This window comes from Panthera tigris, chromosome D4, assembly GCF_018350195.1.
Source record: "Panthera tigris isolate Pti1 chromosome D4, P.tigris_Pti1_mat1.1, whole genome shotgun sequence".
In the NCBI taxonomy this organism is placed as follows: Eukaryota; Metazoa; Chordata; class Mammalia; order Carnivora; family Felidae; genus Panthera; species Panthera tigris.
The window spans coordinates 69,233,684-69,246,352 of record NC_056672.1 but is presented as its reverse complement, the minus strand read 5'-3'; the positions used below and the strand labels follow the sequence as shown (position 1 = coordinate 69,246,352).

Sequence of the window (12,669 nt, the reverse complement as noted above, 5' to 3'; positions counted from 1 at the left end):
TCACTCTAGCCTAGGATTAGTGAAGCCACAAAGTCCACTGGAGCCCACTTGGAAGGCCCTGTTCACATCTAGGCCCATGAGGAGTTTTCATTCTCATTTTTTAAAAACCAAAGATGCCTCCACAGTCATGCAACATTTGTTCGTTTTTCCTCATCCTTTTTTAGTTTTTGCACATGTAAGGCAACATTTTAAAATAGTTTTAATCATGATAAAGATAGTTTCCCCCCCCCCCCCCAAATTTTAAGTAAACTTACTGAAGTATAAAGATACAGTTTTGCACTGTGCCTTTTTCACTTAACCTTGCTATCGCTTTTTACTCATCCTGCTTCCACTTGTAGTGAGGAGAAGCAGCTGGGTGAGCCAGGGACCCAGGAGATTTTGGTAAAGAACCATTTTTATTAGCATGACGTGTTCTCTGTAAGATTTTATGTATTATGGTATGGGCCATGTCTTAAAAACTTGCAATTGTTTTGAAGACCTGTCTCAGGCATCCCAACTGCGAATCAGCGCATAAAAACAAAGAAGGAGTATTTGACCGAATGAAGGTGGCATTAGATAAGGTGATTGAAATCGTGACTGACTGCAAACCAAGTGGAGAGACTGACATGTCATCTGTCAGTATTTTTACTGGAATTAAAGAATTCAAGGTAAGAATCGAGAGAGTGTATTTTCTTTTTTTTTTTTTTCTTCCGTGTCAAAGGAACATCGTTAGATATAGTATCCGTATTTTGGCATGCTGTTTTAGAATAGACGCTTCACAAAAGTAGATATTTTTCCTTTCAGACAGTGCCACTCTGTATAAACTTAATGTTCAGTAACATCTGGTGTGGCGTAGTTTGTACAAAGAACACTGGTCTTGGTTATGGTCACTACTCTGGCCCCGTGTGGCTGTCCGGTTCAGTGGGAGACTCCTATCCTCTGTTTAGAAGGGCGTTCGCAGTTTTTTGAGTTAGTGCTATTCTATCCGTGGATGATGACCGACAGCAAATCATTTCTGCTGGAATCTCTACTCTTCCCTGGGCTCTAGGGTTGATACTTTGAGACTGTACTAATAGTATTAATGTTAATTAAAAAAAAATTGTTTAAGTTTATTTTGAGAGAGAGCGTGTGTGCATGTGTGCAGGTGGGGGAGGGGCAGAGAGAGGGAGAGAGACAGAATCTCAAGCAGGCTCTGATTTGTCAGTGCAGAGCCCGACACAGGGCTCCAACTCATAAACTGTGAAATCGTGACCTCAGCCAAAATCAAGGGTCTAATGCTTACCAACAGGGCCACCGCCCCATTAATTAAAATTTCTAAATGAACACTAATACATGCTAACATGTATTACTGAGCACTTACTCTGTGCCAGTCCTGTTGGAATGCTTTAAATGTATGTGCCTGTAAAATCCTCATAAGAACTACAGTTATTATTATCCCCATTATACTGTTGAGGAGACTGGGAAACAGAGAGTAAGTAATTTGCCAGCTAGAAGTGCCAGAGTTCGGGTTTGAAACCGGGCAGTGTGACCCAGAGTCCCCGCCATTTTGGGGCAGAACTTCTCAGGGGAAGTCAGAGAGGTGGTGAAGTCGCTCTCTGTGGAAGAGCAGGGGCTGCATCAGGGGGGCCTAGGACATCATCGAGCACAACCCCCTCTCTGACCCCCCTCTCTTCTGGCCCTCGGAAGTCGTCTGATAGGCTAAGGGCTGCAACGAGGATGGAATTCTTTCATCTTTTTAATTGCGTGAAGGTCTAAGTAGGAACATGGGGTGAAAGAAAGGCATGGAAAGAACAGTTATTTTTAGGGGCCATTCTCTTCATTAAATTATCTAATTTAATCTCTAACTTCCCTTTTAGGTGGGTTTTATTATCGTCATGTTTTTGAGGAGGAAAGCTAGTAAGTGGCCGAGCCCCTCTTTAAACCAGGACTTGCGAATCCCACAGTCCGTGACCTTTCAGGTTATACCTGTGAGTTTGCTGCCTGTCCTGCCCTCTCTTTCCGAGGGGAAAGAAGCTACAAAGATCAGTCATTCTCTTAGAGTTTTTATTGCTCTTTTTATAAAGGCTGAAGGGGCGGGGGGTAGGGGGGGAGGAGACATCTTGTTAAGGGTTACACGATAATTAGGGAAACAAACAGAGCCAGAGCTAGGTCTTTTGCCTCTTGGTGCCATACTTCGGCTCTGGGTTAACTTGGCAGTGCTGTGCCCGTGGTTGCTGCCAGCTGCTCTGGCTGCCGCTTCACTGCCAGGCATTCTGGAGCGACTCCGTCTCACGGCCAGTGGGTATCTCTTTGGCGTCTTACCTTCTTTTCTGATGGAGAGTATCATCTGTAGCAGGAAGCTGCATTACTATGCTCAGTACTGTGAGTGTGGACAAATCTTATGAAACCATGTAAATGAATAGCTTTTGAAAAAACTAAGTTGCTATTTTTCTTAAATTTTTTTAAAGTTTATCTATTTCTGAGAGAGAGAGCATGAACAGGAGTGGGGCAGAGAGAGAGGGAGACACAGAATCTGAAGCAGGCTCCAGGCTCCAAGCTGTTAGCACAGAGCCCAACACAGGGCTTGAACCCACCAACCACAAAATCATGACCTGAGCCAAAGTCGGATGCTTAACCGACTGAGCCACCCAGGCGGCCCTAAGTTGCTATTAAAAGCATATATATGTTTTCTCAAAAGGGAAAATCAAAAATCTTAAACGTAAATGGTGTGTGGTCAACATGACTGATTTTTATGTTGTAATCCTGTTTAAATTCTAAATCTCTGAGGCTTATTGTTAATTCCATATGTCACTTTTATCCATGTTCTTTCCTAGCTTAAAAGAAAAAAATGCTGTTTACCTAGGATGGAGTAGTTACTGGAGACAACCTGGGCCAAGAGGAGAAGGAAAAGCAAGCCCCCTCTTCCCCACCCACAGCATTTCCAAATCTGGGTATTTCCATGGGTCATGTGAAAATGGGTCAGATGTAAGGATTATCTGGAAACTATATTTATGAAAGGACTTTAAAGTGCTAAACAAGTGTAAGCTATCCTTATCAGCACATTCATTGTGACCACAGTCATGGTCATCACCATGGATCACCTCTTGGCCCAAGTTGTTTCTGCGACACATCTCATGGACCAGAGGTTAAATGCCGCTGGAGTGGCAGAGTGGCAGTAGAAAGCTGAGAGAGAAAGACTGTGCCAGTGAGCATGTGTCAGTCGCATATTTAGGAAACTCTGAGCACAGGATGGCTGAAGTGACAGGTTGTTTGGGAAGTTGGGGGGTGGTGAGACAGACTGTCAGAAACATCTATAAAGTCAAGACCCTAGAGGATTTTATGTTATGCAGTAGAAATTTGGGCTTAATTTTAGAGGTGGTGAGATGTCAATTAGAGGGAGGTGGCAATATCAGAAACTTTCCATTTTATAAAGATTATACAGGTAGAGAATGATGGGGAATGTTTTGGTCAGGGAGGTGCTGTTGGGGACATAAGACAAAATGTAGAGATAGATTGGGCGCCTAGGAGAGTTTGGCTGAATTGAGAAAGGAAAAACTGATGCCTTTCCCAGCCCTTGCCATTCCCACACCCTCCACACCCTTTCCCCCTGGGCTCAGCACAAGTTAGTATTTGGATGTAGCATCTTCCAGGACTTGGCCTCAGCATTTTCTCAGATGCACATTCTCTACCTGCAAGCTGATTCGTTTTTCCTACCAGTTGCTACACGATAATGCTTCTTCTGCCTTAGTGTTTACTGGTCTCCTAGGAATGTTGTATTAACAGCCATCGCAGTGAGTCTCTGCGTGGCCGCTGGTGGCTCCTGAGCAATGTGTACTGGAGAACAGAGTCATCACTAGAGGTTGTATTTCCCCTGAGCCCTCAGACCGGCGAAGAAATGGCTAGTGTCTCTCTGGGCACTGCTAGAAATTACAGCCCATTTGGTTCGGTGGGAATATTGACTCATAGATGTGTATCCTTTTTGTTCTCAGATGAACATTGAAGCTCTTCGGGAGAATCTTTATTTTCAGTCAAAAGAGAATCTTTCTGCAACTTTGGAAGTCATCTTGGAGCGCACAGAGGACTTTACTGATTCTGCCTACACCAGCCATGAGCACAGGGAGCGCATCTTGGAACTGTCCACTCAGGCGAGGCTGGAACTGCGGCAGTTGATTTCTGTGTGGATTCAAAGTGTAAGAACTTCTTTTCGTCCAAGTGAATCGTATACGTTAGCTTTTCCCTAAAGCTCTGAGCACTGTGGAAGCTAACATAATCACCAGGAGTATGACTGTGGCCTGGAACGGGACAAGGGTATCTCGTGTCTTTTCTCCCCACCCCTTGGCCAAAGCGCCCCTCCCATCCAGTGCTCACAGTATTTGACATTTCTGGGCCTGTTGTTTCTCAGTTTCCATGCTGGCCAGCCTGGATTCTGCACCACCATTACTATCACGAGTTCATCCCATAGTCCCCCCCGTGTCCACCAAATGCACCTCTGGAAAATTCCTCCCCAAAATGCTTCAGAGTGAAGAGCAGAGGGGTAGACCCCCACCTACAAGTTCTTGGGACCCGAGTCTTACTGCCAGAGCCATTCACACGTGCACAGTTCTTAACTCTGAGGACAGCTGATTTATAGAGACGACAATTTAGAAAACTTATTGAGGTCTAGAAGCAGTGAAGACAAGGGTAGATCCACTAGCAAGTGAAAGATTTTTCACCCTTGCCCCAATTCCTGGTCAGAGATTGGTGAGCAACCATTCGAAGGTTAGACTGCTGGTGTGCATAAAGCCTGGGAGGCTATGTGGACTAGAGTGGAAAAGATGGACAGAGTTGGGGGCACGTGGCTGGCTCAGTCGGTAGAGCTTGTGACATTTGGTCTCGTGCTATGAATTCGAGCCCCATACATAGTGTAGAGTTTACCTAGGATTAAAAAAAAAAAAAAAAAAAAAGATGGACAGAGTGGGACAACACAGAAAGTGTGTATCCAGACTCTTGTAGAGAGTGGTTACAGAATTGAAAGGTGGAGTCCTGAGACTCAGCTCTGGCACCACTTGTTCGTTTCTTAGACCTAGGGTATGTCAAAAAAAGTATTTACCATGGTGTATAACATACAGCATAGATGGAACAAATCTGAAAGCCATGAACAAAAGTTTTGGCAGTAAAGATGAAGAAGGATGAGCACAGAGAGTGAAGCAGCAGTTGACTTTCTTATAAAGATTGGTTTATCAATGCAGAGTAGACATAAATCAAGGTTTTCTCTTACATTCCTTGGCATCATGACAGTGCAAATGCTCCTATTAACAGGGAAATTAACCTAGAGTAGAGTGGTGTCAGGGCTAAAAGCAATATTTTATGGTTAGTTTGAAATACCTCTGTGATATCGAATCTAAAGTATAGATTGCTTCAGTGTTAAATTTTAAACCCAAAAGTCAATATAAAGAGTTTCTTTGAGGAAGTGCTCTCTCTGTTGGGAATCCAAGTCTATCAATACTTAAATTTGCAATTAACACCTTTCCCATATTTCACAAGCACTCCGATCACTGGTTCTGCATGCCAGATGTATTGTTCATCCATTCGTTTTTTTCAGCACTTGTTACTGAGTGCCTTTTATATGCCAGGCACTGGAAATCTAAAGATGAATAAGATAAAATCTTTGCCTGCAAGAATTTTGCAATGTAGAAAAATGTGGGAAGGGGTAAGATAAGTACAGAAAGTTTTGTAAGTGCCCAACAGAGGTACAGACCATGTTTTGCATGGAATTGAAGGAGGGCGAATTTATATTTAGGGAGAAGAATTAAGAAGACCTCTTGGGCTGCCTGGGTGGCTTAGTTGGCTGAATGTCCAACTTTTGATTTTGGCTCAGGTCATGATCCCTGGGTTGTGGGATGGAGCCCTGCATCGGGCGCTGTGCTGAGCATGGAGCTTGCTTCAAATTCTCTCTCTCTCCCTCTGTCTCTCTCTCCCCCCTCCCTCTCTGCCCCTCTCCCTCTGCCCCTCTCACGCTCTCTGTCTCTCTCTAAAATAAAATAAATAAATAAGACTTCTTGAAGATGGGTGACATTTAACAATTTATTTATTCAAAGAAATGAGTACCTACTACCTTCCATTTGCTGTGCTAGGTATTGTGTATTCATTGGTGACTAAAATAAATGTAATCCCAGCCTTTGTGGAATTTACCAAGACCTAGTGGGGGAAGATAGGCTTTAAAGAAAGAAACAAACAAAACAGTTAACTATGTAATTGCAAGCAAGGATGATTACTTAGAAGATTAGAATGGAAAAGAAGACGGCCTAATTTAGATTGTGTGAACTGAAAAAGCCTTTCTGAGAAAGAGACATTTATGTAGAGACTTGAAGGTAAATAGGATTTTAATTTTTAACTCTGTTAAGAGTGAAGAGATGAGCATTCAAGGCAGAAGATAAAATTGATTCATTTTAGACATGATAAATTTATTAAAGACTTAGATTTTAAAAATTAATCTTTTTATAGTCAGAATGGGAAAATGTAACTAAATAGGTAAAATTTTATTTTCCATTCCAGCCATAAACAGGTGAATTTTTTAAATCTACTTTTTCTATAATTCACAGAATGATATTAAACAGTTATTGTAATTTATAGTTCAAGTAAAATTGGAATGACTAGATAAAAAGATGAAGTAACACTATATATATTTTTTTCTATTATTAGCAAAGCAAGAAAACAAAAAGTATTGCTGAAGAGCTAGAACTCTCTGTATTGAAAATCAGCCACAGTCTCAATGAACTTAAGAAAGAAGTAAGTATAGTTCGAAACCTAGCCTCTTTTAATTCTTCGCTAATTTTCATGTTGTATGGTATGTATGTGATGCATTAGTATTAGTATGTCTATGTGCCCAGAAAATGGGTTTCCATTTGGAAGCCACCATTTAATTAGTGCCATCATTGTCAAAGCTTGTACATGGATGTTCACAGCAGCTTTATTTATAATAGCCCCAAACTGGAAACAGTCTAAATTTCTATCAACAGAGGAATCGATAAATGAATTTTGGTATAACTATAACAAATACTATTCAACAAAAAGGAACAGTATCAATACAGGTAATAATATGGGTGAATCACTAAAACATAACATGAAGAGGTCAGACATAAAGAGTGTGTGTGTGTGTGTGTGTGTGTGTGTGTGTGTGTGTGTGTGTGTATAATAACATTTAGAAGAAATTCTAGAAAAGGCAATACTAATTTATAGTGACAGAAACCAGATCAGTGGCTGCCTGGGGCCAGAAGTTGGGGAGGAACTTTTTGGGGTAATGGAAATGCAGTAAATATTGATTGCAGTGGTAACCACCACCACAATATAGATGTGTTTGTTAAAACTTATCAAACAGCATCCTTGGTAAATTTTCCTGCATATAAACTATAACCTTAATAAAATTGATTTTTAAAAACATTGATTTTTAAAACATTGAGATTTCCCTGCTTCCTGAATGAAAACTTGACCATCCTGTGACTTACTTGATCACTCTCAGGTAATTGCAAGTCTCTTAAAATCAGATGTTTGCCAACTATGACCAGGTTGTCTTTTGTAAATAAAATTTTGGGAGACATAGTCCTGCCTGTGTGCTTACATGTTGTCTACTGTTTTTTCACTACAACAACAGAGTTAGGTGGTTGCAGTTGAAATTGTGCCTAAAATATTTGCTACCTGACCCTTTACAGAGTGAGTTTGCCGGTTCGTGGCTTAGGTCCTGAGACACAGTCTCAGTTCAAAAATGAGAATGTTTTATCCAATATATTAATCGCTACTTTGATATTCATTTGATTGTAGGACTTAGCCCCTGTTCCCCAGCCCCACCTAGGGCTTTTGGGACAGGTGTGGTCTCTGGTCTCTTTTCATTCTCTTCATCCCCCCCTTTATCTAGCTTCTGTTCCTGATCTTTGCCAAGTGTGGCTCAGGGCCAGAAGAGGGAAAGTGGGGAGGTGGAAAGTTCTTTGGAACTGGCGCCTTTACAGGATGCTTTGGGCTCTGTTTCAAGCTGACTTTGTCTCTCAGGGATGCTTGAGTGTGTTCTTCAGAGCCACTCCTGTGAGACCCTCAGCCCTTCACTGAAACTCCCATGTCACGCGGCTCCATCCACTTTGGGGGTTGCCTGGAGGTGGCACTCAGTAGGCACCTGTCCACTCTCCAAACAGAGCTTCCTTATCTCTAATTCCTTTATTCGTTTACACTTCTGCAGAGTCAAGGGTTCAAGGGAATGAAACTGGGTTTTAGAAATTACATGTATGATGATTTGTTTCACATCTTACTTGGTACTGACCTCTATTGGAACCTTCATTTTTACATCCTGTTAAACATAGAAGGATGTTGTGGGTTATCTTGGTTTAAAAAAAGTCTATCCATTTTTTTTCCAGCCTATTCAATTTTAGCTAAATTACTATTAAAACTTGACTATCAGTAAGAGAATAAAATCCTTTGCTGATAGACTGAGTGGCTTTCTACCAGCTTCATTTTCCTTACCTCTGAAATAGGTGTAACAACATCAACCTGGAAGAATTTTCAGAAGGAGGAAGGCAGATCATGTCTGTAGAGCTATTGTCGGTTCGTTGCACAGAGTGGAACTTCCAGTTTGTTTGTCCTTTTTCCCTTATGGTTGGTAATAAGTTATCTCTAGACCCACTTATCAGATTTACGTGATTGTGGGCAAGTCACTTGGTCCCTAAGGACCTGTTTCATAGGCTGTAAAATAAAGGGCTGGCATTAGGTATTCTCTAAGGCCCTGATGGTTAAATAGAATATTTTCAAATTCTTATGTGGCATTTAGTTTCCAAAGGAAAGTACATTTTAATGTCTTTGTTTCTGACTGTAATTATTCTCACTTGGTAGCGTGAATGCAGACTACTCTATTGTTAATTTTGTAAATGTCCTATAGTCTGAAATGACGTTGGATTACTTCCAGGAAAAAAAAATCAATGGGCTTAGTGCAAAGTCAGATTTTCCTTAGGACAGTGTTAATAAAAATGATCTCTTCCTGGAGAACCCCAGAATAACCCATCACATCATTTTTTTTTTTTTAAAGACAAAAGGCAGAATGAAAAGATTTTGGAGTTATAGGACCCAAAGATACCTGCTGAGAGTGAGCTATGCTTAAAATCCAATCCAAGTCAAAGACAGCCTTGGGGTTTTGGTTACCCTTTGTCTGTCATTTCTCCTGTGACCCAAGAGTTGGGGAGTAAAGTTCTAGATAGAACTACAGAGAAGCTGTAACCCCCTGAGGGAAGGAGTTGTATCCTACTTGTCATGTATGTCCAGCCTCTAATACAGTGTCTGCCATGGTCTGAGCATTTAAAAAAGTTGTGTTGAATACCTAACTGACTGAATCTCACATCAATACCTTTTTAAAAGTCTATGACTAACAAACACTAATCATCATGAACTGCCATTCGATTTTCCTCTTAGTACTCTGAATACCGTCCTCTTAATAAGGAACTGTTCTATTCCTAACTAACTTTTAGAGGAGCAGAAGCATTTTTTTAAGTAAGAGAAAAGCTGCGTGAGAAAGAGCTGGTTAATGGCAGGGTGAAATAGGGACCGGCCACTCTGCACGGGCCGAGCAGTCCATCTTCTACACACAGCATCACTGCCAACATTGGGGACTCAAAGATGTCGGTGTCACTCCCACCCTGGTAGAACTTACAAGCTGCCAGTGCTATACAGCTTCTACTATTACCACAAGAAACTTGGCACTTTCCTCTCAGTGGATCAAGGGAGATTGCTTTTTCGTTTTTAAATGCTTGTGAGGTGCGTGATTACAGAACCTTCTTGTTTGTTGTCTTTCTTTCATTACCCTTCACCCCCCACATCTGCAGCTTCACAGTACAGCAACTCAGCTGGCAGCAGATCTGTTAAAATACCATGCTGATCATGTGGTTCTAAAAGCATTAAAACTTACTGGAGTAGAAGGAAATTTAGAAGGTTTGGCTGAATATGCCTGTAAACTCTCTGAACAGAAAGAGCAGCTTGTTGAGGTGAGTAATAGGTTCGTTTGTTAGAATCATTATGGCTTCATGATAGTTGTACTATCATCAGGGAATATTAACAGCTTTTGGTTAACTTTATATGGGCATTTCCTCCATCTTCTTTGCAGTTTTAAAGGTATAATGTTGATCTGTTCTAACAACAGTCCGGCCTCTAAAACCAAACAAAGAATGCTGGAACCCACAGATGCACTTATTATTAATCTTGTCTTTATTCTCTCAGAGAGATTAGGCTGTGGAGTAGAGTAATGGAGATACGTTGTATGATTTGTTTGCATTTGAATCTGTGGGGTCTCAGCCAAAAGAGATGGCATACTTGAATTAGGATCATGTAAAAGGCTTTAATAAAGGAGCTATGCACAACTGCATAGACAGGGTGTGGGGGGACCATGGCAGTGCAGTAATTGGGGTTAGTGACAGTAGAGCTGGTGTTGCTCCCTGGCCCAAATTAACAGGGGGAATGAGTGGTTCCTGGAGGCTGGACGGACACAGAGTCTTCCAGAAAGCTACCTTGAGAGGTTCGATTTCAGGACTAGACACAGAAACAGGCCGAGGCAACCTTGCAAGGAAAGAGCGGGAGAGTAAAGGCTCTTACTCCTTTCATTCCTGCTGGTCTATTGCTGGGGCTTCCCGTTGGCCAAACATAGCTGTAGACCACATATGTCAGTGTCATAAGTTTAAAGTGTACACCATAATGATTTCATATATGTATACATTATGAAATGATCACCACAGTAAATTTACTTAACATCTGTCACCTCAGATAGTTACAGAAAATTCTTCCTTGTGATGGGAACTTCTAAGATCTTAGCAACTTTCAAATACACAAAACAGTACTTTTAACTATAGACTTATATATTATATCCCCAGAACTTATTTATCTTATAGCTGGAGATTTGTACCTTTTGATCACCTTCACTTAATTTTCCCCACCCCAGTGCTGTTATGTTTATAAACCAAATATTATGACTGCAAACAAAGTCGGCATTTATAGGAATCCTGCAGCAATTTTTTTAGTGGAAAAAATGCTTTGTGTCTTAAGTCTCAAGATTTGCAATAATTTTCTCTGATAAAGGTTCTCACTACATCAGCCTTGCCTAATCCAGTGTTATCTCCAGTGAAAGATGTGTTAATTAATTGACCCCGAGGAGAAGTGTTGTTTCTTGGTAGATAGAACGTATAGCTTGACAGAGTGTAGCTGAGGGATCTTGGGCAAGTCACTACTCTAAGTTTCTTCATACATACAATGTGTGGGAACTTACTACGAGATCCTTTCAAAGATTCGTCCCGGTTCTAGTATTCTGTTCCCACTTGCCATTTTCAGATAAGAAATAGAGACAAAGAGACAATATGCTCTACCCTTATTGGTTTCTGCTTTATTCCTAGAAAATTTATTGGTAACCAATATAGTGTTATAATAATCTTCTCAGTAATGTACAACTTGATTTTTAATAAGATTTAATTTAATAAGGTTTTAATAAGTTTATGTGTAAGGCTTTGTTTTCTTTCCTAATTATAAAATGAAAACCTGTATTGTGAAGAATGAGAATGTGGAAGTTGAACTATCGAAATGTCTTCTCGTAGGCCTGTCGATTGTTGCGTCATATATCTGGGACAGAACCTCTTGAAATAACCTGTGTACATGCAGAGGAGACATTTCAGGTGACTGGCCAACAGGTATGATCAATAGCAGATCATTGCTTTATATTATGTCTTGTCTGAGTGTCATAACAAACGTTGTGGAAGGAAGATGTGCATGGTTCTGCATAACTAGAAGCCAAATCTATTGAGAGTAACGAAGGTAATGGAGTTTTCATAGATAGCGTGCCTGAACAGAGATTACATTGCCTTGGGTTAGCTACTTATCTGCAAAACTGGAGATCGGCCCATTTAATTGATGTCCTAGTTTATATTTATTTTCAAGAAGCTGTTTACAATGAAGGTTGTTATGACACATTTGAAAAGTAAGTTACCGGGGCGACTGTGGCTCACTCATTTGGCGGAGAGTGTGGCTCTTGGTCTCAGGGTTGTGGGTTCAAGCCCTGCATCGGGTGTAGAGATTACTTAAAAAAATAAAATATTTTAGGGGTGACTGGATGGCTCAGTTGGTTAAGCATCCAACTTCGACTCAGGTCATGATATCACAGTCCGTGAGTTCGAGCCCCGCGTCGGGTTCTGTGCTGACAGCTCAGAGCCTGGAGCCTGCTTAGATTCTGTGTTTCCCTTTCTCTCTGCCTCTTCCCCACTTATACTCTGTCTCTGTCTCTCTCTCTCAAAAATAAATAAACATTAAAAAATAAAATCTTTTAAAGAAGTAAGTTACTATTATGGACCAAGCCATAAAATTATTTACGTGTTTTGACCTAGGATTCCTAGGACATAAGCAAATTAGAAAAACAAAAACTAAAGCAATGTTACAGCATTACTTACAATAAGATCCAGTTGGAAGCAAAATAACTATCTGAAGTCAGGCAAATAATACATTATGACCTTAAAATAATAATTATGACAACTAGAATTAGCAACATTTAAAAGTGTTTTGTTAAAATGTTAGATGATAAAAGCAGGATACAGATTTGTATACTTACTATAATCCTGCTATGAAAACGTACATAGGAATATGTGGAAATGAAAGTTCTTGTGCTTGTTTGGAAGAGTTGGGAATTATTTTTTTCTGACTTTTCTGAAATATTTGTGTTTATAATTT

General features: G+C 40.6%; 1 protein-coding gene across 1 annotated transcript in view; it reads left to right on the top strand.

The window, feature by feature from the left end:
- The window catches only part of CTNNAL1 (catenin alpha like 1), a 62,789-nt gene that overhangs the window by 31,141 nt on the left and 18,979 nt on the right, over positions 1 to 12,669 (top strand). Inside the window, exons 6-10 of the mRNA XM_042963295.1 lie at positions 477 to 647; positions 3,948 to 4,148; positions 6,640 to 6,726; positions 9,795 to 9,953; positions 11,547 to 11,639. Coding sequence (XP_042819229.1) covers positions 477 to 647; positions 3,948 to 4,148; positions 6,640 to 6,726; positions 9,795 to 9,953; positions 11,547 to 11,639 — 711 coding nt within the window. The remainder of the gene's footprint in view (positions 1 to 476; positions 648 to 3,947; positions 4,149 to 6,639; positions 6,727 to 9,794; positions 9,954 to 11,546; positions 11,640 to 12,669) is intronic.